Source organism: Daktulosphaira vitifoliae, unplaced genomic scaffold (genome assembly GCF_025091365.1).
Source record: "Daktulosphaira vitifoliae isolate Bord-2020 unplaced genomic scaffold, ASM2509136v1 Scaffold_1, whole genome shotgun sequence".
NCBI lineage: Eukaryota > Metazoa > Arthropoda > Insecta > Hemiptera > Phylloxeridae > Daktulosphaira > Daktulosphaira vitifoliae.
In genome coordinates this window covers 51,327,152-51,353,870 of record NW_026099572.1, presented here as the reverse complement: position 1 = coordinate 51,353,870, position 26,719 = coordinate 51,327,152, and the positions used below count along the sequence as shown (strand labels likewise).

The 26,719-nt window shown below is 25.3% G+C and overlaps 2 protein-coding genes and 1 long non-coding RNA gene across 10 annotated transcripts in view; 1 reads left to right on the top strand and 2 right to left on the bottom strand.

Moving 5' to 3' along the window:
• The window catches only part of LOC126897018 (dynein regulatory complex protein 8-like), a 5,525-nt gene extending 2,713 nt beyond the window's left edge, over positions 1 to 2,812 (bottom strand). The window contains exons 1-2 of the mRNA XM_050670358.1: positions 2,750 to 2,812; positions 2,571 to 2,681 (exon numbers count right to left, since the gene is read on the bottom strand). Of these exons, the coding sequence (XP_050526315.1) occupies positions 2,571 to 2,681; positions 2,750 to 2,807 (169 nt within the window). The 5' untranslated portion in view covers positions 2,808 to 2,812. The remainder of the gene's footprint in view (positions 1 to 2,570; positions 2,682 to 2,749) is intronic.
• LOC126896987 (adenylyl cyclase 78C-like) overlaps positions 1 to 26,719 on the top strand; it is a 59,295-nt gene that overhangs the window by 30,196 nt on the left and 2,380 nt on the right. For 4 of the 7 annotated variants that reach the window (XM_050670291.1, XM_050670289.1, XM_050670293.1 and 1 more), the window contains 21 exons: positions 10,469 to 10,571; positions 10,629 to 10,680; positions 16,553 to 16,738; positions 16,928 to 17,107; positions 17,169 to 17,350; positions 17,435 to 17,627; positions 17,695 to 17,844; positions 17,956 to 18,035; positions 18,103 to 18,252; positions 18,313 to 18,449; positions 18,516 to 18,609; positions 18,685 to 18,838; positions 18,989 to 19,047; positions 19,112 to 19,303; positions 19,395 to 19,694; positions 19,773 to 20,300; positions 20,796 to 20,922; positions 21,470 to 21,576; positions 21,796 to 21,910; positions 22,741 to 22,886; positions 25,501 to 25,759. In XM_050670291.1, coding sequence (XP_050526248.1) covers positions 10,469 to 10,571; positions 10,629 to 10,680; positions 16,553 to 16,738; positions 16,928 to 17,107; positions 17,169 to 17,350; positions 17,435 to 17,627; positions 17,695 to 17,844; positions 17,956 to 18,035; positions 18,103 to 18,252; positions 18,313 to 18,449; positions 18,516 to 18,609; positions 18,685 to 18,838; positions 18,989 to 19,047; positions 19,112 to 19,303; positions 19,395 to 19,694; positions 19,773 to 20,300; positions 20,796 to 20,922; positions 21,470 to 21,576; positions 21,796 to 21,910; positions 22,741 to 22,886; positions 25,501 to 25,759 — 3,494 coding nt within the window. Of the gene's footprint in view, positions 1 to 10,468; positions 10,572 to 10,628; positions 10,681 to 16,552; positions 16,739 to 16,927; positions 17,108 to 17,168; positions 17,351 to 17,434; positions 17,628 to 17,694; positions 17,845 to 17,955; positions 18,036 to 18,102; positions 18,253 to 18,312; positions 18,450 to 18,515; positions 18,610 to 18,684; positions 18,839 to 18,988; positions 19,048 to 19,111; positions 19,304 to 19,394; positions 19,695 to 19,772; positions 20,301 to 20,795; positions 20,923 to 21,469; positions 21,577 to 21,701; positions 21,911 to 22,740; positions 22,887 to 25,500; positions 25,760 to 26,719 lie in introns of those variants that run through there. The other 3 variants (XM_050670290.1, XM_050670294.1, XM_050670295.1) reach the window with 3 other exon arrangements.
• LOC126897024 (uncharacterized) overlaps positions 25,753 to 26,719 on the bottom strand; it is a 2,414-nt gene continuing 1,447 nt past the window's right edge. For both annotated transcript variants that reach the window (XR_007702006.1, XR_007702007.1), the window contains exon 3: positions 25,753 to 25,981. This is a non-coding gene — a long non-coding RNA (uncharacterized LOC126897024). The remainder of the gene's footprint in view (positions 25,982 to 26,719) is intronic.

The window sequence follows — 26,719 nt, the reverse complement described above, 5'->3', positions numbered from 1 at the left end:
AAACGCTTCGATGCAAATCTTTAGATAGTGTTTAATTTTAAAAAATTGGTGGATTATTCCAAAAGCTACATGATCTGCTAGTTCATTATTAATATCCTAATTAAGATAAAGTATGTCGAATGAAAAAGGGATTATTAAAAAATATTATTTCTCATAAAAAAATAATGTTGATCCATACACTTTTCAATATGTCATAGCATTATAAAGTTAAAAATGTAAAAAATAAAATCGATAATTTTCACACAATAATAGAATTCGGTAGCCATTTTCACAGTGAAGATAAAATAAAGTCCGAAATTTTTTTTTACCATGATAAAGTATATTACATTAACTTTAACTTAAGATATATATAAAAGTGTCAGACTTTCCGGAACACTGTCAAAAGTCAAGTTGAAAAAGTTCTACTTTCTACATGAATTTTTTAGATTTGAACCCCCCTCAAATATAGGGAAATGGTCCGATTTAAAAAAACAGTATGTCGAATGAAATATGTATATAAATACTACTTTTCATGAAAAAATTGTATTGATCCATACATTTTTCAAATAGATATAGCATAATAAAATTAAAAATGTAAAATACAAAATCGAAAATTTTCACACAAAAATAGCATTGGTAGCCATTTTCACCGTGAAGATAAAATAAAGTCCAACATTTTTTTTTTTCATGATAAAGTATATTACATTAACTTTAATTTAAGATATATATATAAGTGTCAGACCTTCCGGAACATTTTCAAAAATCAAGTTAAAAAAATTAATTTTTTGTGAAAAAGTTGTCATTTTAAATCCCCCCCTGTGGGCAAGTAAAGGGTCACATATAAAAAAAAATATACCAAATGAAAGGTAATAATATCATGCATCTATAAAAAAAAAAAATTATATTGATTTCGTTATTTTTAAAAAAGTTATAGCAATTTTAAGTAAAAAAATTTTCGAAAAATAGCGATTTTTAAATTTGTAATTTTTTTGGAGGTTTCCCCCATTTTCGGGGAACGAGGGAATTTTTTTCAATTTTTGAGGGTAATGTCTTCGACTAGATACGATTTGTGATCTTTTGACGTATCATTAAAAGAAATCAGTTCGGTGAGAGCTGAGAAAAAGTGGGAACAGACAAAAAAAAAAAAAACACATCTTAGTTAAAATAATACCTTCTCAGATTCGCATCGAAGCTAAAAACAATAATGAAAATTAAAGATATTTATGATAACCAATAATGAACAATGAAAATGAAATGATTTTTTTTAAATTAATAGATTCGTATTTTTTACTGATATTTAAAATGCTAAAATTTACCTATTTTTTTCCCGTGTACATAAAAAAAAAAGCTTGAATACTCTAAAAATTATAAAACATTAAGTATGTGTTTATATAAAGTTAATCCATTAGATTAATTATAAACGTAAATAATTTTTATTATAATTAATATAGTATAAATTAATTATTACAATGCTAAGAAATCAACGATAGTGTTAAGCACAATTTTAACAGAAATTATCTCAAGTGAAATGTGTACGAAATTTACAATGATTTATGGAGTCCTTAAAAGTATTTAAAGTAAAGACTATTTCGACATGGATAAGTAAAAAGATTTCATCAGGATTATCTAACACAATATAAAAATCCATTTTATTTCATAATAAAAAATATTATATTGAATAAAGTTTACTTTAATAACTTTTTTTTATTAAAATGCTAATATATTTTTATCTGATATTTTGTGTACAACTTCTTTAACAACATATGATATACAAATAACTTAATAAATAATTGATTCATGAATTATTATTTATTTTCTACTACAAATTAATAAGTAAATAAGCTTTATTTAATTTTAAAACAGTCACATAAATTCACTTACTATATTAAAATTATTATTAGTTGAGAATAACTAAGTAAATTTTAATAATCGTTGACTTTGTTGATAAATTAATAAAATAACTCTTAAATTTGATTTTAATCATTAAGATATAAGATCTCATAGTTAACAGAATTTCTGAAATTAAATTAAAACGCACCTACGTTGAAATTATACACGAAAAATTGTTAGTAGAGTTGACAGTGCTCTATTGAAAGAGTCAAAAATAGAGCTTATCATTTGTTCAGCTAGTATATTAAATTATATATTTGATCCAAATATTATGAAATTATTTTAGACAAATTAGCCATAAATCAATTTTTATGTAATTAAATTTCAAATGAGAATTCATAGAAGCAAACAAAATAAAAACTTTTGAAAAATTTAAATGATTAATTACCATAATAAATTTAAACAATTTTAAGGCATTATATTATCATTTAATGAATTATCAATCAGTTATAGGGCTTCTATACTTTATTTTCCTATTTGTTTAATAATTTATTATATTTTACTCAATTATATTTGGACATTTTATGAGTATTCATAAAACTATACATTTGTGGATATTTGAAATTTTCCTTTTTAAGTTCAATGTTTGATGATGAAAAGAAAATTCTTATCAAGTATTACAATAACTTGTAGATACCGGTATTTTATCTTATAAATTATAACGTCTTTCTAGGAAATATTACTGTAACTATTGAGTTTACCTATATGACGAATGACCTTGCCAAGATCTGTGACAGATATAGATTGGCGATTATTTTCCGAGGTGAACAACAAAAATGCATCTCCTATTGTCTTTTGAAGTTCATTTTCAACTGAAATACGATTACCACTTTACAAAATGTCGATATTTAGGAAAGTAACAGTTGAAGGGTTTGCCTACTCGTTACTTCGATGTTATCTTCTTCTTCATTATTACTACTTTCGTCATTTGCGCTCATTACGATCTTAATCTATATACTATTTCATAAATTAAAATTACTTTTTCGTACAATATAAAGGTTAAAACTCTATTTTAATATTTTATTTTTAGAAATCTATAAATGGAGTAAAGGATCGATGAGTTGTTACTGCAAGAATATTTATTATTATTTTTATTACCCTTAACATTAATAAATATTAACTTTGCTTAGCAAAGTTCGTATAGTCTTATAGTTTTTATAAAAATTTCATTTTTTAATTTAAGCCAGAATTAAAATTTTTATTTTTTCTACAAAACAAATAAAAAGTGCATCATAATTGTTTGATTCAATTACTTTTTATAAAATTAGATACATGTTTGCTCTTTTTATTCCAATGATAATTATTATTATTTTAATAATTATTATAAAAACATTAATGTTTGTTACAAATAATCTTTTTAAATATTATTACTTTTAATGGTGTAAAATAGTAAAACTGTTTTTAATGAAGTTTCGATAAAAATCTACCTGAGTACATTTTTGACATTTATTAACAACATGCAACCATTTTTATTTATTACAATAATACATAACACGTACCAAAACTAATAAATTTATATTACAAGTATATAGCTAATAGTAATAAATAACAGTACAGTAAGAACCCTCATAATTACTTATTTACTAAATTATTTTATATTTTGTGATCATGTTTCATATTTGCACAATGATTAATTGAATGAAATTATTTTTAAGCTATGAAAAATTCTTAAGGTTTAAAAAATATTAATTTAATGAAACGTGTTGATTTACTGAATAGATAATAATTTAGCTTTAAATAATACACATTGTTTGTAAAATAGGATAATAGAAACCAAGAAGATAATAATCATGAAACCAAGACAAGAAGAATATAAAGTGTACTTTTGCCATAGACTTCATAATAAGTGGATTATGCTTCAAATGAATTTAGTGTGAAATATATTTTGGGAATAATTTTATAAATAAAATTATCCCCTATAAAAAACAACATTTTCCTTTTTCTTTGGTTGTATAAATATTATAAAACTTACTTTTTCTTATACGAGTAATAGTTTTTTAGCGGATGCAATTTTATCGGCAAGGGGATTGTAAAGTACAGTCCAATTGTAAATATATCTGTGACTTTTACACATGGCTTCACAATTAAATAGTTTTTTTAGAAAACAACCTTAAGGTACTTTTATAAAGTTATTTTCAAAAGTTGATTTTATTTATATAACTTTACGACCCTGAATTACCCATTTAACACAAAAAGCTTTTTTATTTTGAACGCCAAAATCTGAGACCAGGCTCCTGACAAATGATGTTAATGGTGAAATAATAAACGTTCAAATATTAACCTTTTCCATTATGCATAAATTTCGAAATGAAAAATAAAAATAAAGACCTTGCAAGAACTAATTATCAAGAGGTCCACTTTGAAAAAACTATCTACAAAAAACCCAACACAGTAAAGTTATGGCAAAGTTCAAACAAGTGTAAGTGAAATAAGTATGGTGAGATAAAATACTTATTTTATGGTCCGTCTAATTGGATTTTTTGATCAAATTGAAGTTGTTACTAGTTTGTAAGAATAACAAGTTGATTCATTTGCACTTCGTGTTCACACAAGGTTAATAGAAATTGCAGCTGAGATGTTATTACAGCGCGTATAATTGGTGAAAGAAAAAAAACCCAGAACAATGGAGGTTCTGGGGAAAGTGGGGATGAAACATAATTGGGACTAGTATAAATGATATTTGACAGTAATTAACATCACTATGATAAAAAACACTTCGACATAAATCTGTTTATTTCTGAATAATGAAACTGATAACTTGACAATATATTTGTAATTTTACAATTAAACAGCTGAATTGAAAAAAGTAACGGACAACCAAAACTTTTAATATTTAAATGTCTCCTCTTTCCACTCAGCTATTCCAATTGTTATATTTAAAAATTTCACTCAAATACTAAAGGCTAGTTAAATTATTTGTATCATCACACAATATATATGGGAAATGTTTTAATTCGTACGATCTATGCTCATCTGCTAAATAATCAATCACTATCCTTTGGGTACATGAAGTACATAAAACCCATTTCATATCGTTGTTTTTCTAAATCCTTTTAACAATATAAACATGTTTTTTTTTTTTAAGTTGTGACTTTTTTTACTTTAATGGCCGATTTTTCACAGAAAACGGACAAAAATATGTTTTTATATTGTATTAAACTTCAAGGCTTTAATTTAATATAAATTAGACATTTTCAGACCTTCTAGAAAATTAAAAAAAAAAACATTGTACATATGTAAGTAATCTCTATTAAACTCTCTTCTTATACTTGGGGTTTTCATTGAATTTTTTAAAAAGCATGCTGAAAGAAAGCCTTTTGTTTTTAGTAAACCCTATAATTTTAAAATATTTTTTTCTAAATGTCTCAAATTGAAGAGATTTTTTCCAAATTTCAATGCTAATAGATTGAACTAGATTATATACATATAATATTAGATACATATTAATCAATAAAATCGGTCTTTTGAGAACTGAAAATTTTTATGGACAGACATAAAAAACATACACCATTACATAACCAATACCAATACCTACCAATTTTTTTTACTCTAATTCCATAAAACTATTGCTGAAAATATAAAACAGAGAATTATTATACCAATCAGAAATTATTAACAGGTGCAGTAGTTACTAGCAGATCTGGCGCAGTAGAGGTTACCAGTACTGACATGTCCAAGATGATATGCTTTTCTGTGATGACCGATTAGTACTAGCGATTTTTATAATCAGCATAATGTTAGTACTCTGCCGAAATGACAGCCAAATTTTTACCGCCAATACTGAATCAGTATTTAGACAAGATTCTAACCAGTACTACTCTAATATGTTTTGGTCAATAGTCAGTATGATACAATACTTCGCTCGTTTTCAATACTAATGCTTACAACAATTTATGCTTAGTGTCCTTATTTCAACTAAATTTTTAAAAGAATTCTACTAATAATTTTTTTAATCCACGTTATTAATATCAAAAATTGAATTCCTTGTCCGTAAAAATATTTTTACTTAACAGTGCATATATTTTTTTAACAAACTTGTAAGTTTTCAAAGAAATCAAGTTCTTCCAAACCTCTCTTAAATAACTTTATTATATTATTCTAACAACTTACTCAGTTTTGAATGATGAGATGAGCTTTTATTCTTTCCGTCCATCAAAATTTCTATGTGTTTACATTCAAAAAAAACCATTACGATATTCCAAAAAGGTACATAAGTAATTCGACTCCAGAGTAGTAATATGATCTTGATTTTTGAATATGTCAGTATTGGGTCATTAGTCAACACAACATTTTAAAAGGCACTTATTATTGTTTGTATTCAGTCACTACTTTCCTATATTTTACTTCATATTTTCTAAATAATTTATGAAAACATAAGAATTACTTATAAAACCACGTATATGATACTCTCCGTCAATACCCTTTTTTTTATACATATTACCCTAAAATTTTGCCACGTTGAGTTCTAAATAAATTGTTAACAATTTTAAAAATATTAATAATATAAGACACAATCGATCAGTGTTTATTTTATGGTTCTTATTTACTTAATGCAAAATACGTCGAATATAAAAAAATAAAAATTAATCCCAAGAAAATATAAGTTATTAAAATTGGTATTGTTAAGTTAATAAAAACAATAAAATGTAATCGTAATATAATATAATAACATAACTCAATTAAAATTATTATAATAAAAAATGTCATTTGATTTTAGTGATCAATAATAAAACATTATAAAATACTACTAATTTGCAAAATACACAAAAGTATTTATTGTTAAATAAATCACATTTCTAGTTATGGTAAGTCAGGTAAATGACGTATTAAAAATGAAATTATAAAATCTACTATTTTTTATTAAATCACTATCTACACATATCCAAGATCATGTGTATTCTTCATGATTTTATTTTAAGTTAAAAAATTAAGGAATCTACTTATCAGACAACTTTATCATAAATTAGTCTTAGTCACTTATTATCATTTTTAAATTTTCAATTCGATTCATAATAACAAATTAGTATTTAAAAAAAAACAAAATATGGGCCGTTTTGACAAAAGAAAGTGTAATTTGAAGCAATAAGTGAACAAATAACAATTAAATGCTTCTAAATTGCAATAATTTAACAGCAGATGAAATGTTATATTACTCCATTTTATTATAGATTTTAAACTTTGTAGAGAACTATTATTTGTAACTAAAGATCAAAAATGCATTTGTGGTTAAAGTTCTCAAATTACATAAAACTACATTTATGTATTAAATGGTTTCTATCTTCTATTGAATGGAATACGTTTAAAATGTACTATACTCTATAATATTAGTCATATTGTTGAATAAGTTCACTAATTTTATGTTTTGGTTGATGTATACTACATAATAAGTTGAAAAAAGTAAACTATATTGTAGTTAATATCATAATAGATAAATATTATATATAACAGGACGTTTATAATCAACCGCTAAAACACTGTACCCATAATTCATTTGTATATTAATTTAAACAATAATTTATGTATATGTAAGCAAATCGTTTAAAAAGATCTTTTAACTTAACCGTTGTTATTACACAATTTGTAAATGTTATTGTTTTTAATTATATTATATTGTTTCTAGTGATTCAATTATTTTTTTTTTAATATGACATTTTATAAAATATTACTAATAATTAATAGGATTGCTTAGAAAAATCTGTCACGGCACAGTGGGGCCGTGGCATAGTTGGAACAAGTATAAATGATATCTGACAGTACCTAACATCACTATTATAAAAAAGGCTTCAAAGCGAATCTGTTAAATTTCACAGTAATTTGGATATTTATCATTTTTCTATATTGAATCGTAGATTGACTTTGTTGGGTTCAAATAAATTTTAAGAAATATATCGTGGTAACGTTTTTCTATTTTTTATCAAAAAATAATCTTGAAAATTTTTAATTTGGTATAGGTTTAAAGAATGTAGCGTCCTAAAACATTATCAAAAATTTATTATAAAGTAATTTTGTTGTAAAAATTGCAATTTTTTTTACTTTGATGCCTAATTTCTCATAGAAAAACAATCATTGGGCAACATTTTTTAAATCATGTAGTATATTTCAAAAGCTTTAATTCGAAATTTGTTAAAAGTTGTCATATCTTTAAGGACATTTTAAAAAATCAAGGTCAAAAATAATTTTTACATTTGTAATTGATCATTTTCAAACCTTACTTGTACTTAGGCTTATTATTGGATTTTTATAAAAATCATTCCGAGAGAAAGCTTATTGTTCTTAATATACCCTATTAAAACATCATTAGAACCAATATTATTGTAAAAGAAAGATACAGCAATTTATAAATGCCGTTTTTTAGGGTTTTATATTTTTGAGATATTATTTTAAATTTCTAAAATTAAAGTTTTCAAATTTTGACGCAGTTGGTGCAACTTTAATATCGGGTTCTTTTTGCATATTACTCATTAAAATTAGTCCATTGAGAGCTGAGAATGTTCATGGACAGACATAAAAAAAATCCACTGTCCCAAACCAATACATTCTCAGCTTTGTATCAAAACTAAAAGGTACATTAATATGATTTCTAATAATGTTCCATTTCACAGTCATTGTTATGGAAGAGAAGACTATACATATATATATATATTGTATTGGGATATATGAAGTAATGTGTTGGGATTTCTACTGTAATAACTTTATGTGATACATTTGTAATTAGTTTGCAATAATAATAAAAGTTTTGTATTAAGTATTTTGAGTATTTACAACTGAATAATATATTATTGAATTGTTAGGATATATAAAATAAATATTATATATTTGTGATAAAATTTTATTTATCTTGTAGTATAAAAAATGGAAAGACTATGAATGATTTTCTTGATTTTTTAAACTATTTGAAGTTTATTGAATTAGAAATAAATGATGTAGATAACAATGTTTATAATTATGTGTAAAGGAGGTATCATCGTAATGTCAATGATCCTATTGAACTGCATAGTGAAAATCAGTTTTTTAAACATTATAGTTTTTCAAAAATATAGTCATAAAATGACTAGAAATTTTGTGATTACAATTTATTCCATTATGAGATTATTTTGAAATGTCTTGAAATATATATTTAAACATACTGAATTTAAAATTTTTATTTCTGTACTAAGTATATAATTTTAATTATTTAAAAAAAAGATTGGAATAATATTATTAAAGGCTGCATGTGATGACTTCAGAGAGATTCATCAGAGAACAGTATCCAGAATTATTAAGAGAATTTCTCATCTGATTAGGTCATTGCTATGCATACGGTCGTTAATAATGTAAAAAATATGTATATTTAATGTCAAAATACTTTTTAATTTTCTATAAATGTAGTTGTTGGGTACAGAAGTGGATGCTACAGCAATTTCATTAATTTTGACAACACTAGCGGTTTGTTGACTACCGGGCGCTTCGACATCTAGACTGCCTCGTAGACAATTCATATTTAGCAGTGGAATATAAATTCGGCCTCAAATCAATTTACGTATTTCTGCACATTTTGTTATTTTTCTCATACAAATAGTGCCGCCGCCATATACAGTCTTGATTGTCCTTTAGCAAATATTTGACCTGTGTATATTTCCATCGTCCTGCAATTCTTTCATATCTTTTTCCATTACTTTTTTTGGTTATCGCCGTCATGACATTCTTTGTCGTCATCGTTGCTCATCTCATACAAACATTGCACGAACGTTCATCCATCGTCCTATTTACCCATCTATTCTTCAATCAACACCACCTTCAAGCCATCAATAAGGCTAGAATGATGAGAATTACTTTGACATTTGATTATAGTTTTTTGTTTAATTTTACATATTTAATTGGAATTTAGTAATTAGCGGTCCATTGTCCACAGTACTTATGTTATAACAACTGTGTTATTCATTATATTAACAGTCCACTGTCCTTACTCCTTTCATTCCTTCAGATATTTCATCGTCTTACTTTATAGACAATAAAATGTATTATTTATATTTTCTATTGCTTATTTATTTTCGTAAATCAACGTGCGATAGGTTATACAGTGGCCAAACAAATTTTTTAAAAAATACTGCCTCAGTACATTTTGTCAAACATGAACAAAAATCTTTCTGCAATAAATATTTAGTATCTTTTTATAAGCTACTATCACAAAAATCCTGATGTGAACCATAATTAGTAAAAATACCCAGAATATCAAAGAGTACAATAATTTCTTATTCAAATTAAAAAACAGTATTTTGATCAAAATTGTTTTGTACTAATATTGTTTAATTTATTGCGGTTATTACATCTCGATGAACAGTTTATTAGTCTTAAATCATAGACTTATTTTCCACACGTTTCTAGTTGACTTCACCTATAATAGCTACGTAACATTCTATAAATACAACGCTAATAGTTCATTTGTGATTTTTTATTCTATATATAAAATAAGATAATTATTTTTTTTTTTTTTAAAACTTCAACTATCATAAAAAAATATTAATAATGAGGTAATTCTGTGAATATCACGAGTTAAATGTTGTACTCAATGAACTTTATTTCTAAATATAATGCTAACGAGAGTTTATGTTTTTTATAGAGAATTATGGGTAAGAGCAATCCACCAAATACATAGCCAAAAAAAAAAAAATCAACAGCTAAATGACACACAAACAACAGAGTCAGATTCCAACATTACAATAGTAAGAATTGGCATAAAAGCTTTTGGGCGTAATTTTAGCTTAATGTTTATTTCACAGGATACGTTTGACTGCACCGTAGACAATAACATAAATATACCACCAAATCCAGGTAATGCTATCTTAAATTCATAAAAATCAAAAATTTCTTCATTTATACTATACATTTCTTAAATCTCATCAAATAAACGGAAATATTGTATATTATGTATCATTTACACATTATAATAACTATACATTCCTTTTATAATAAATTTTAATATAGATCTGCTTTTAATTTACACAACTATTATAAATCAAAATCATTACAAATTAGTTTCAATACTTGATAATATTAAATTATGCACTATACATTTTAACCTAATTATATTAATCCTAAGTTTGTTTATTTTAATGTCAAATTCAATTTCATAAAAATACAGAGTGATTTTTTTAATCCTAACCAATCGATTTCTCTTAAAATAATAATTTTAAAAAGGCATTTATTCATAACTTTAAAAAACTGTTTAAAATTACTTATTACTTCACATCTTATTAATAAGTTTACTTAATTTCAATGCTTGAATTATTATTTACTCTATATCATAATAAAAAATAAATTATGCTCATGAAAATTATCTGAGATTTTTTATTTGTAATTTATCAGAAACGTATAAGTTTTACTTGATCAAGTATAAAAATAAAACTGTTTACAGGCGTGTTTTATGAGAGTAGGAAAGGTAATAGGATTATAAAAAGTATATAACTTACAATGAGTGGAGAAAAAATGAGAAATCATACTATTACCTAGGGCCGAAAGCATTTTGTGTAAATGCGAACGGACGTATCGTAACAGTAAATCTGAAAGAAGAGACTATTAGGAGGGATAGTAACTACAACCCAACAGGTTAGGAGAGATCGAAGAGTGGAAAGTGTGTACTTGATGAACGATCATGTCAGCGAAAATAGCGAATTGTCTCACCTACACATTCGTTTCTTCAACCACCATGACTATTTCTCAACGCATTACGTTTCTTCAATATACGTCATTATTTTTTATACTTCAAGTGGTCATTAGATAAGAAAATTGAACCATAAGAATTCCAATAGGTACCCAGTTCTCTTTATCAATGTAATGATTAAACTACGTAAACACAATAAAAGCTCCTAAACTATAAATTAGCCAAAAGGATAACGACTAATTCTACCAAGAGATCATTTTCTTGCTTTTACTGAGTAGGTTTAGTATTTTTGCTAATGATTCACGACCATTATCAGAAAATAAATATCTAACTTGCATGTCTAAACATATCTCATTTCGGGAATATTTTGAAAAATAATTACTGAATTGTCGAAATTGCAACGTAAATAAATGCTTAAGTTAGTTTTCAAATTTTAATATACCTAATATACAATAAAAATGTTGGTTAATATTATAAATAACTTATAAAATTAAAGATTTTTATATGCAATATACATTATTCTACGCTCGCAAAAATTAATTATGTTAATTTTTAGCTAACCATATTAACTACTCTTTTATGCAAACACTTCTTTTCTTTTGTGTTGTTTGTTAAGACGATTAGAAGTTGAAACAATAGTTATAATAACTTAGTTCATTATTCAAAATTGCTCAAGGTTTAGGTCAAATGGTCCATCATAAGTACCGCTAAAAACTTTAAGATTACTGTATTCATAATTATCGAAATTAATATCAAATAATTTTTAATTTATTTATTTAATTGTCGATAAAAAAGTTTTTATATACATTACAAATAAATATAATTGATTTTTTTTAACCGATGAGCAAGTTTAAATATGTACTCACTTTTATATAGTAAAATTATACTAAAAATTGTTGATTTTCTTATTCACTAACGATAAAAAGTACCTCACAGAGTCAATTTAAACTAATGACAATGCATTTCTATGTCAAAATTAATTGGGTTTCTTGTCTACCCATAGGATAAATAAAATTTTTCAACTGCCACTGCCATAAACAAAAATACGACATCTTTATTGTTACAGTAAAATACATTTAAATATTTGTTTATTCATAAAATAAACTGTCAATCGACAAAAATGGCTTAAATTAAAAATAAATTTAATTCTTATAAAATTTAATTATACATATACAGAGTTATTCACTTATCATGAACTATTTAATTAATCGAAAAATAAAAATAATAATAACAAAAGCAGCTACCATGTGAACTTTAAATTCCGACAGTTGACCGTGAAAAGCTAAAAAACGAATAAAACTGTTTCACAAGCTAAAATACAAGTAATTTTTGTGTTATGTTTTTTATTAAAATTGTTCGTTGCTGCTATTATTGTTTTGATTTATTATCATACGAAGACAATCAAATTTTGCCGTCTTCACGATGACAATAAATAGGAACATTAACGATTTTGTATTCTAGCTGTTTTTGAATATTTGAAACTGTTCTGGAATTTCTAAATAATTTAAACTATATCAAATTAAAGATCATGTAGTGTACTACAATATTAAAACAAATCCATAAATTTTTGTTCTACTAAGTTCGAGTAAAAAAATAATGTTTTATTTTCAATTAAGAAGCAAATATCTAACAAAAGTATTTAAATGAAATCCAAAATAAACAAATAATTGTGAAATTTAATAGATTCACATCAAAGCGTTTTTTATGATAGTTATGTAATCATTGTCAGATATCATCTATACTTGTCCCAATTATGCCTTGTCCCCACTTTACAAATTGTTAAAGTGGAAATTAGTTTACCACTAAAAAAAAAAAAAAGTTATCAAAAACTGCAAATTTAGCTTAATAATTTATGTTTCGAATGCAATTTTGAAGTGAAGATGAACGATAATGTTTTTAAAATTTTTAATACAATTTTGTTTAATGCCAAAATTAATTATGAAAAATGCTATAATATATTATGCATATATTAATTATAAAGAATAATTAACAATATAATTTAAAAGAGAGATGAATTCAATAAATTTTGAATTTCAATTGATAACAAACTATAAATAGTTGATAGCAATATTACATAATCAATGATTGAAAATTATTAAAAATGTTAAATGTTCTCAAATAAATATTTATCATAATATTATTGTACTCTCAAATAAAAGTTTTGCTACCGATAAGTAAATCAAAAATGGTATATTTAATTTTTTACAGAAGAAACTTTCCAATAATGTCTTGTAAAAAACTTAAAAAATACACTAAAATTTTTATTAATTAATGTATAAATTTTAAAATAAACTTTACCCTTCGATTCATTACATAAGACTATATTTGTGATTATAGTTTACAGTAGAATGGAAAAATTAATAGCTTACTCCGCAAGTTTATTGTTATTACTGAATTGACATAACTAAAAAAATCAATCCTAATTATACCAACTAATCCCAAAATGATTTATTGCAAATGAAAAATACCTAAGTAGAATTTTATGTAATTATATTTCTTTGACACTTAAAGCAAATTAAATTATTTTTATGATTACTACCACTATCGTTCAAACTTAAAAACGCAATACAATCTATAAAAGTTTATACTTTGTATAGCATGTTTTGAAGTGGCTATAGGGGAATTAAACCGTATACCAACTACTCAAATCGATTTCAAATAATGTATTTTTAAATTACATTTCGTAAATTAGATGTGCGATGTACGACATGTAATAATTAGATAAATTATTCAAATATAACTAGCATTGTCTATTTTTCATTTAATATTTTGTTAATAGATGATAAGATTTTCAAGTATCAAATCTTTAAATATATATTTGCTTATTTCGAGTATTTTATAAATATTGAAATTATATTAAAACAATTAATTTTATTTAAAACTTATACAGGCAACTAACATAAAAGCTATTAAATTTTTTAATTAAGGTAACTTAAACAGAAACATGAAAAGACCTAAAAGTGTAATAAAATTTGTTTAAAAAAATCATTAAGGATAATTATTATTACATACATTAGAGAAATAAACGAAAATGAATTGCAGTCAATTCGTATTCAAAATTCCATATATATTTTTAATTTATTTAATATTATTCAGGGATCCTTAGTAATTACCAGAACTAAATGTTTTTATTTATAAAATAAATACTCAAGTTTAATAGATTAATAACCGTCTAGTTAAAATAATTTTCATAATGTATAAAAAGTTACCAGTCTTAGAAATAAAATACAATAATAGTCAATTATTTAAAAAAAAGTTTGATGTAAAATTCAGTAAAAACATTTAAAAGGTAGTAACAGTAATATAATTGAACAATGTGTTTTCAATGAAGACAAGAGATAAAATGATATCACTGTGGCGCTTGTTAGTTAAAATTGGTCCTATAGAATGAAACCATTTCTATATTCAATGATTTCAATTGTTTTAAAAAAAAAAAAATTATTATAACAAACTTTTTCAGTAAAAAGTTGGAGAATAGGAGAGGTAAGTTAAATATACTCTAAAAAATATTTAAGATTGTTTACAATCTTTTTAATTTTGGGGGCTAAAAGTTTTTATATCTCCCTAATTTATATATTTTAGTTAATTTTAAATCTCAATGAAATAACCAGTGCGATAAATTAGAATTCCAACGGATATAATGGAAAATACAATTCCTTTATTGCAATACTTAATACTTTTGCTTAATTTAAAATTTTGTGTAATTTTATTTGATAAATTTTCGATTTCAACTCAATTGAGTTTAAAATCTAAAATTTACAAGATGATGTAGTAAACATGTAATAACTATAGATTTTGCACAATTGTGTAACGGTCTACATAATAATGTTTACTGAAAAGAGGAACACCACCAAACAAAAACCAACAAACAATATATAAAATAATACACTTTCTTTTGTATAAAATAAGTTAGATAAATAATATTATTGTGTATCAAAAATCCCAATGGAAAAAAAATTTGTACAGAATTCAAAAATAAAACGTAGTTTACATTAAAAACTAAACATGTATTACAATGAATTCTCTTACTTATACATATACATTTATATGGTTAAAAATGTTTATTATTTAATGTATAATGAAAAATACGAATATTTGTACTCCAGTAACTAATTCAAAGCATCTTTACAAGTAAAAAAAAGTTTCAATAGCAAAGTTTTTATTATAATAAAATATTAAATATGAAAGGTTTAAAATGGAAGTCAATAGAATAATTTTTACTTTACGAATGTTCAAATTAAATCGATAAACTTATTTTAAGGGTTTATTATGTGTATATTTTATAATACATTTTTTTTTTTTGATAGTAAGAGTAAATTAATAATAAGGTCATTTATACATAAATAACATAAATAATTATACAAAAATATTATAATTTTTGTAAAAAAAATATACAACTTACATAACGTTTTTCTAATTGTCTTTTTGAAAAAAACTAAATTTTATAGATGTTCCTAAAAAAAATATTTCGATTTGTACATTTCAGTATTTGAGATGTTTTTGAATGAACATAAACATTTTTTTTCTCATACATCAAAAACAATATTCTCTTTAGAAAAATACAATATACAGAAAAATTTGAAATCCATTATTATTTCTCAAATATTTTTGTAAAATAAATTAGTTCGCAAAGTATTTCACTATTCATTTGTAAGCACTTAAAGAATACTTCTCTCAATAAAGTACTCAATTAATAAAAAGTACACTGATGTAAAAAATAATATTATTTAAATTAAATGATATTGTTATCTTATTTATATTTTACAGTACTTTCATTAGACCATTTTTAATAAATCTTTTAAAGAAATACATTTCATACCATTTCTGTACGATACAACTTTCATTTTCCTTTAGTCAATAATTTATGATTAATTATTGGTTTTATTATATAATTGTACAATTATGTTAATGAATTTAATAATTAAATGATGTTTTCTTTAATTGTTAATTTATGTATATGAAAAAAGTCTTAACAGATTTATTTGATAGATGTATAAAAAGTTAAGAAATAATTTTTATTATAGGCATGCTTTTATATTTTAGCTGAATACTCAGAGCCTGTATTTAAAAAAGGAAGCGTATACAAAGGGATCTATTGTCCATCGTTAACAAACAGTTTCAGAGAGCCTAGTCTAGAACTATCCTATCAAAGGTATTCACACAGACAACGACAAAAGTCTTTAATAATTGTCAACTTCGTCGATATGACATTAAAGGCAGTTTTAGCCGGTAAAATATTTTTTTATTGGAGTATTAATATTAAAGATCTATAATCTTCCTTTTAAAATGAATGATCAATAATATAGTTTAAAGAAATTTAAATCAATAGAGAAATATAACGAATCACAAAAAATTATAATTAAATCAAAATAAATCAAGTTAATGATTAAATTAACAAATAAATGGACATTGTACTAGGTGTATGGTTGTTACCTTCTTATCAAGATTATCCATATACAAATCAACAAAGAACCTTTTGGACTTGTTTAACTATGTTGGCAAACTTAACAGTTTGTCTACTCGGATGGTGGAAGTGTTTCGCCAATAACTATCTCCAATGGGCCGCCGTTTTCACGTGGTTCTTCATAAATATTCAAGGTCGAATATCACAAAATTATTACTTTGTATCAATAATGAATAACTGATTTTTTTATTTTAGGGTTTGTTTGGGAGAGCTATGGACAAGGTTCCAGAGAGTATTTAGTTTGGTATGTGCTATTCATAGTTTTTGTTACTTATGCTATGTTACCACTTCCATTGAAATGGTGTATTCTTGCCGGGTGTTCTACAGCATTATTACATATACTAATTACAAGCTATACAAAATCATCAAAAGAAAAGGTAAGTAATAGTACAAATTATTATATGTATCTGTTTTGTCGTTATAATTAATAATTACCTTCTTGATGATTGAATTGATTATAGAACGCTTTATGCGTAGCCCGACAACTAACCGCAATGACTCTATTGTATGCGGCCGTCAATTTTGCTGGAATGTACACTAAGTATTTAACAGACAGAAGTCAGAGAAAAGCTTTTCTAGAAACTCATCGATCTACCGAAGCTCGGTTTAAAACACAAAAAGAAAACGAACAACAAGAAAAACTTTTACTTTCAGGTAAATCGGCACTAAATATAGAAACTAACAATAATTTTTCATTTAATTTTCGATTTTCCTTTGGTAGTTTTGCCAGATTTCGTGGCAAGAGAAATTATTAAAGATATTGCTTCGGAAACAGATAAAGGGCCATTTATGCCAAATCAGTTCCATAGGATTTACATTCATCGTTATGAAAACGTCAGTATACTTTTCGCCGACATTAAAGGGTTTACAGGTTTGTCATATACATCATCCTATACTTTTACAGCTACCCACAGAAATATTATGAATTCTCCATTTGCAATATATCTTATACTCACTTAGTTACTAAATACTTCTTTTTTAGAATGGGCGAGTCGAACATGTGCTCAGGAGTTAGTAAGAGTTTTAAATGACTTATTTGCAAATTTTGACAAATTAGCAGCTGTAAGATGTATAATAAAATTTATTACAAGTAATTATTAACATAAATGTTAATTGATTTGTTTTTTAGGAAAACCATTGTCTTCGAATCAAACTTTTAGGTGATTGTTATTATTGCGTATCAGGTCTTCCACAAACAAGACAGGATCATGCAGTTTGTTGTGTAGAAATGGGTCTACATATGATAAATGCAATAAAAGAAGTGCGGAACAAACTGAACGTGCGTATTTCCATTCCATGTAACTTTTGTATACATTTTGCTAGATTATTTTATTTAAAGGTCGATTTGAACATGCGTATTGGAATTCATTCTGGGTCAGTTCTTTGTGGTGTTCTAGGCCTTAGAAAATGGCAATTTGACGTGTGGTCATATGACGTTACTTTAGCAAATCACTTAGAATCTGGTGGTATTCCTGGGTATTTATCACATAACACTGTTATAAACAAAAGAATTATATTAAATGCTGTTATTAATCATTTTAGGCGAGTTCACATATCTAAAGCAACTCTAGAATGTCTTGAAGACACTTATGATATAGAACCAGGATATGGAGAAAACCGCGACACTTATTTAAGGGTAATTATTTCTTTAAAACTCATTAAGAACAATATAAGCAAAAAATCTATTATTCTAAAAAATATGTTGATATAGGACCATGGTATCGAAACTTTTTTAATAAAAGAACAAGAGCCTTGCCGGGGATATAGAAAATTTCAAAAAATAAGTTCATCTAGACCTCGTTTATGGTCAGATGAGAAATTAAGTATAAATACAAATCCACAAAAAACAATATCTCCTAAATTAGGTGAGAAGTGAATAATATTACACTATTATATTTTTGTAATAGTAACTTATAGTTTTTTTAATTTTAAAAAAGTGTTGTACCTCATAGTATTTTAGCTTAAGAGTATCTTAATCTATAACTATATTTTTTTATTCTTTAATGAATTTTTAGAAGAATACTTGGATGATATTAAATGCAATGAATGGACTCCAGAAATTCCATTTGAAAATGTAATGTTTTTGCACTAATCTTATAATATATAAATGTATAGTATAAATTAAATTTAAATTACAGCTAAATACAAGTGATCAAGAGTTAGAAAATGACAATGGCGAGTGCGGTACTCCTATAACGATAGAAGGTGACGTCGAACACGCTGAAGACATAATGGATCACTGTATAGAAGTTGAAAGTAACGAAAGAATGAGAAATGAAAATATTAAGCGATGGACTTTAAGGTTTAAACAGCCTGACATAGAAACAAAGGTATTAAATTCTATGTATCTAATTCATTTTTATTTGTTGATATTTAATTTTAAATAAATTGTTTTTTTTCAAATGTATGTAATCATAACAGTTTTGTCAGTTGAGAGAAGATATGTTCAAATCTAACATGGCGTGCTGTTTTATTATATGGCTACTTGTTGTATGCTGTCAAACAATAATGTTACCAAGATGTATGAAGCTATTAGTAGCATTAGCCTTTACCACTGTGATTCTTTGCGCTGCACTAACTCTAGTCATGGCTGAAGAGTTTACTCATTTGCCATCTGCCTTACAAAGAATGTCTTCAATTCTTGTTCAAAACCGATTTAGGCGAACAATGTTCATATGTGCAGTTGTTGGACTAATATGTTTCTCCTCCATACTAAGCTTAGTGAGTTAATCTTTTTTACAATTATTTTATATAAAACAATCAATTTCTATATAAAACTCAATAACTGTCCATCGATAGATTTTTACACCAGATGAGCATATGATAAAGAAAAAATCACCAAAAAGTAACTTTTATCAAAATAATGATCAGAAATCAGGGGAAAATGAAACGGATGACAACAGTGACTGCGTTCATCCTGAATACCTAGTATTTACCTGGGTCTTGTGTTTAATTGCATTAGCTACTACATTAAAGCTTTACTTTCTAGTCAAAACGTTACTAGCTTCCATTATGGTGACAGTATACACAGGGCTCACTTCTTTTGCATACCCTCAAGTGTTCACTCAAATCGACACTGATCAACTAACCATGCCTTTGTCTTCACAAATGCTTGTACTTTTGATCGTATTTTTAGTGTTGGTGGCATATCACGCACGACTTGTGGAAGTGACTTCCCGTTTAGATTTTTTATGGAAACGAGAAGCCGAACGAGAATTAACTGAGATGCGAGAAACTCGAACTAATAACCGACAATTGCTGCGCAACATACTGCCTGACCATGTGGCACATCATTTTCTATCTTCCTCTCGAAGACATACTACGGATGTAAGTACTAATGTGTTCTGATTTAAATAAAATTATAATTCTTAAAAGTTTCTTTTATAAAAATTTTAGTTGACAAGTAAATAGTTCTTGAAATTGTATGCATACAGTAAAATAAATTCTTTTCAGTTCATTATCTCTTTAACATCAACAATTAAGATATAAATCTAAGTTCCCTTTTTATTTTAAATTTATTTTGAATGTTAATATAAAATTAGTTAGAGTATAGGAGGATTTGATTAAGATAATAGATTAATAAAAATTTATTTTAAAAAATAAAAATAATTTAATGTATTATGTAATGTAAATAATTCACGTTTGTGTTATCAAAAATAGATTGTATTACAATTTTTTTGTATTAAATTAGTAGTAGACTCATTTTTTTAACTATAATTTTTATGTAAAAACCTCTATATACATGTTTACTAATAGATTTTTATTTAAAATTTTTATTTTTAAATGGAAAAAAATTAAAAACTGTTTTTCCTATTTGTATAGGAATTATATTCACAGTCAATCGATAAAGTCGGCGTCATGTTCGCTAGCATCCCAAATTTCACTGAATTTTATTCAGAAGATATAAACAAAGGCATGGAGTGTATCAGATTACTAAATGAAATCATCGGTAGGTAGTACTCTGATGTATAGTAGGAGTTAATTGAATGCTACTGGATAATTAAATTTAATCTAGTCCTCAAAATCATATAATAGCTGAACACAATAAAATTTTAATCTGAGTCACAATTTTAATATCTCAATTTCTATACATTTATTAATCATTTCTTCATTTACAACTGTCAGGTAGATTCAATTTAAATAAAGGGACGAATCTAACGTATTCTGTCTACCACCACGAAAATTAATTAATTATATTAACTTCTGCGTAATATACAGAAGTCAATGTAGCGTTAAACTTAAAACATATTATATTTTAAGTTTATAGAATTTATAAATACATCACGTATATTTAAAACATTGAATGTGTTTTACCATTGACATTACGAGATTGGTTTGTTAGTAATTGGTTTTTTCATCATTTGTTTAGTCTTTTAACTCGACGGGAACAAAAATTGAACTCGTTAGTTAGATCAAATATCGCTATAAAAATTCAAAGCGAATAATCTTATTTTTGTAGAATATGCATATTGATTAGTTTGTTTGTTTTTCATCAGCCGATTTCGACGAATTATTATCGGAAACCAAATTTGGATATATTGAAAAAATTAAAACTGTCGGTGCAAGTTACATGGCAGCTTCCGGACTTAATCCTATTGCGAAGGTGAGTTATGACATCGGCTTGAACAAATCATCAATATTTTGTTGATTTTGATAATATTATGATTAAATAATTATCAAGTAACTTATTAAATTTATTTTTAATATTTTTTTTTTGTAAATACTTAGGATTGCATTAAAAGAATTTTCAAACTTTCATTTTTACAATCACAGAATATAATCATGAAATAATTTTTATTCAATAAAAACTTTTATTTTTAAGAAAGGAGAAGACGAATATGGTCATCTATGTGCATTAGTTGACTTTGCATTAGCTATGAAACAGTGTTTGCAAGACGTTAATGTCCATTCATTTAACAATTTTCAGCTTAGAGTTGGTGAGATATAGCAATTTATTAATTATTAAATAATAATTACAGTCATTAAAACAACTTTCTTTTTTAATGTTATTTGAAACACTTTATAATTGTAAACAACAACGTCAGCAATAATTCTAGTTACATATTTAAATAATAACTTTACAAATTAATAATACTAAATTGTAGTACTACAATAATAAACATATAAGAGTAGATTGTGTTATAATTATAAATATTTTTTAATTATATAATACAAAATGTTTAAAAAAAATGATAAAAGTTAAACATATCAAGATAATTTAAATCTTATAAATATATTCCTCCAATATCAATAAATCAATACAATCCATTAAATATTTAAATTTATAGACGCAAGTTTCCATAAAAATCACTATAGGTAGTAAAAATAATAATCTCTTTTTTATCTTTATAACCTTAGCAATACATATATATTGAAGAAAATTATGACAGTAAAAACTTTTCATAAAAGTTATTCGCTATAGAAAATAAAAATATTCTATCTATACCACCTATATTATACACCAAAGTTACAAAATATATTTTCTTTCACACACGTGAGGTATCGTTTTATAAAATTAAACTTAACTGTAATCTTACATATTTGTGACAGTGCGAAATTAGTATTTTTTTAGCTTCGATACAAACCTGAGAAGTTTTTGAATAATTGTTCGATAAATACATTGAGTTATAATACACAAAAACAATTGAAAAACAACATACGATATTGGCAATAAGATTTCATTTCATTTATGAAAAAGCTTTTTTATTATATATAATAGAATATACATATGTATTAAAGTAACGGATTCTTTATTTATGTGTGTCAGGCATAAGTTGTGGCGCTCTCGTCGGTGGAGTCATTGGAGCGCGTAAACCCGTGTACGACATTTGGGGTAACACCGTGAACGAGGCCTCCAGGATGGATTCTACGGGTGCAATGGGTCGGATACAAGTACCTGAGAGCACAGCAAAAGTATGAAATCAAATAAACGCCAATGCTAAAATATTAAATTATATCAGATCGCTGTTCCATAAAATTAGATATTTCTTTTCTTCAATAGATAAATCTACAGGAAGAATTGTACATTTTATATAAAATTATAATTTTCTATAAAATTAACAATTTAAATGCAAATATTTCTTAAAAAATTATAACTTTTCAATATTTTTTGAACACTCATAATTTTAAAAAATGTCCGAATTTTTAATACTATATGTCAATATTACTCTACTTATGTTTAAAAGTAACATTTATGTTAAAATTATCATATGTATGGGAATTATTGGACATTTTCTTACAGTGCGTCCCAACTCAACTTGGTCCAACATCTCACTCTGTTTCTTTGAATACACTTTTCAACTGTATTTCAATAAACATTATTAACTGTCTTGAGGTTTTAGATTTAAAAAAATAAACAAATTTAATACTTAAAATTGTTTTAATTTTAGTCAAATATAATTTTAGTTCTATTCCTCCACTTCGCATAGGGCAATTGTTTTTCTNAAACAATTTTAATTTTAGTCAAATATAATTTTAGTTCTATTCCTCCACTTCGCATAGGGCAATTGTTTTTCTAACTATTGAAATTAATTAAAAATTCAGATTGACAGATTGTGAAGATGTAACTTTTTTACTACAATTACATATAATTATTCGTTTTTTCTTTCAAAATCATCTTACAATTAGTGATAGGTGAATCGTTTTTCTAGTTAATACATATTTAATCATTGTTTTAAAAATAGATTTGAGTTTCACAAATATTCCATGTTTAAGTTAGTTATTGTTATGCTAGATGTGTATGAAAAACAACATGGCACACCACTGTTGTCTTCGATAAAAATAAAGTTTAAGACGTCATATTGAAAATCGTATACTATAATACATTATGTTTTCAACATACATTATTCATATAGGACATATGAAGAATAAGAAATAATTGTAATATTCAAATTAAGATATTATACTTTCTTATAAAAACAACAGCATGTCCTATTAGATAAAATAGTAGCATCGACCTTGATTTCTCCAAGTTCTTTCTAAAAAATTGTAGAAGCAAATGCATATACTCCGTGGGTGTGTGATTATGTCATTTTAAGTTTGTGCTGTACATCAATAACCAATAAGAAATTTACATAACACCACAGTAAACACATTTATACATACTACGGTGTCGTTTTTAATACCATTAAATATTCAAAATATACGTATAGGCGTATCAGCAAGGAAGAAGTATATTTAAAAGTTATACAATTCTCATGAATTTAAGTTTCCCCATCCATTTAAGTTGTCACATATCGATACAGTAAATATACAATAGAGGTTGTAGACAGTCTTATACACCATATGCATAATTATAATAAAATTTTAAGAGTGCTAAATTGATTTTTCCCCGTCCTAATTTTTTTTTATATAGGCAATAAGTATTTATATGACATACTACTTTTAGTTGAAGAATTTGAAAAGAAATAATGTCAATTACCTCTTAAAACTTTAAAAGATAACTTTTAATTGTATTAAATACACATTTCTTCTATTAATTGATAATAAAGTAAAAATCAAAATTTCTAATTAACTTTTCGAGATATATGACTATTATGTAATTTTACTAAACACTCAGAGTAAGATCATATACACTATTTATATTAACAATACATTATTTAAAAGCTCTAAAAAAATATCTTATATACAATATTTAAGTTTTATTTGTATTATTAGTTTTATTTTTAACAAATAATATACATACCTTTGATTTTACATAATAAATTTTAATCTAAGTTAATGCAGTCTTAATTAATTAATACATAACATATTATGTTATGGTTTGAATGTGATTTATTAAATTACATTTATACATTAAAAATACTTAATAATAATTATAACAAATTTATTTTGTTCAATAAAAAAACATAATAATACATACCAAAACGACATAATTCTTTTTTTTAGAATAATTTTTTTTTTAAGTTCTCGTGTCATATTAAAAATATTCCCTCAACAATATGTAAAATGTTATAAAATATTGAAGAGCTTATTCTTCATTTAAAGAGCCTCAGCCACCTCTAGCCCCACTTATTTGCACTATGTTCATACGTATAAACCATTGTTAGTGATCCAATTTTGAGATTGTTACATTTTATATTAACTTTCATGTAGGAACCATTAATTAAGCAACAATGAGTATTGTTATCAGAGCTTAGAAATTTATACATTTATAAAATTCGTATAAACCATTTCTGAGACACCAAATTCGTGAAAAATTATAATAAGTGTATAGTGTATAGTAACACAGGAATATTTTTTGTTCTAGGTCAAAGTGATCCTTACGTTCCTCGACTACATTTTTAATTAACATACACTGTTTAATGTTAAGAAAAATTAACATAAATATTTATTGACCATTGATAGACTCGGGATAACTAAAATAAACCTCATAAATACATTGAATCTTAAACTTTGGTTATTGTTATAAGTATAAGTATTTTTGTGTAGAACTTATATTTTTATTATTTGTTTATCATTGCATACAATAATAACTAGTGTAAAACTAGCGTTATTTATTTTTGACTCGCTTTGATTTTATTTTCAGATTTTAATAGACAGGGGTTACGAAACAGAATTTCGAGGTTCAATAGCTGTCAAAGGTAAAGGCGAAATGAGAACACACTTTATATTGGGGAAAAAAGGAGTTGTAACGAACAACTTAAATCGACAGTCAAGTCAGATCAGTAGCCTCGCTACAGTCGTTTATGGAATGGTGCAAGCTCGACGCCGACAAAATACAGTAAAAAGACATTTGCATCGTGAGTTCGCTTCCACTAACAACACTAATAATCTGAACCAACGCGGTAAGCAGAGTTACCATTACTACTCTTTGACGTTATTTGAAAGTAAAAAATCTTTAGTAAATTTTATCATCAAAAATTTGAATGTCTATGTTGGATAATCTTCTTATTTGCGTTAACAGTTCTGATTGGCAGCATTCCTCCATTCTTCACGATTCTCTATTTTACGCTTCGTTTCGTAGTATATTTCACACCTCGTATCCCTAAGTACTGGAATTATTCTACCTAGTAGATTTTTAAATCATAGTATACAAACATTTAGTTGAGCTTTTCTAATCTTCAAAGTTTTATTCCTCTCCTACTTTTTGAAAAATTTCTTCATTTATTATACGATCTACCCATATTATTTTAAAAACTCTCCTATAAATACATTAATTAACTTTTCGAACTCTATAACTTATAAACTATCAAGCTAAATGCACGGACACAATCTAGAGGGGGGTATTTAGAGAATGGGAGCTTAGGTCCGCAAGTTGTGTCCTAGCTTCCCATAAATTATGAAATTAACATGTAAATTTATATTATTAATATAATATATTAATAGTATAAATTTATTATAAATAATATAATATATATATATATTAGGGTGGCCCTCAAAAATCGAATGTCTTTTTTTTTTTTACGCTACCCTTTAATTTTTTTTTAATGGTCAAAAAAATGAGCTGTGCAAAATTTGGGACCGATCCGTTAAGGTTAACCCGTGCCCCCGGGCCTATTAAGTTGAGTCGAAGAGTCAAATTTAATAGAAATAACTGATCTATGTCTCATAACTTTTTTTTCTCTTAACTTAGAATAATAAAAGTAAAACTCAAGTAAAGGAAATTTTACAAGAAATTCAAAAATAATAACTTCAATGTTGTTTTCTCAATAAATAGCCCACAAAAACACTACATACAGTAAAAAACATGTAAAAGTCTTAAAATACGTTATAACTGATTTTGTTGATTTTTAATTATTTATTTT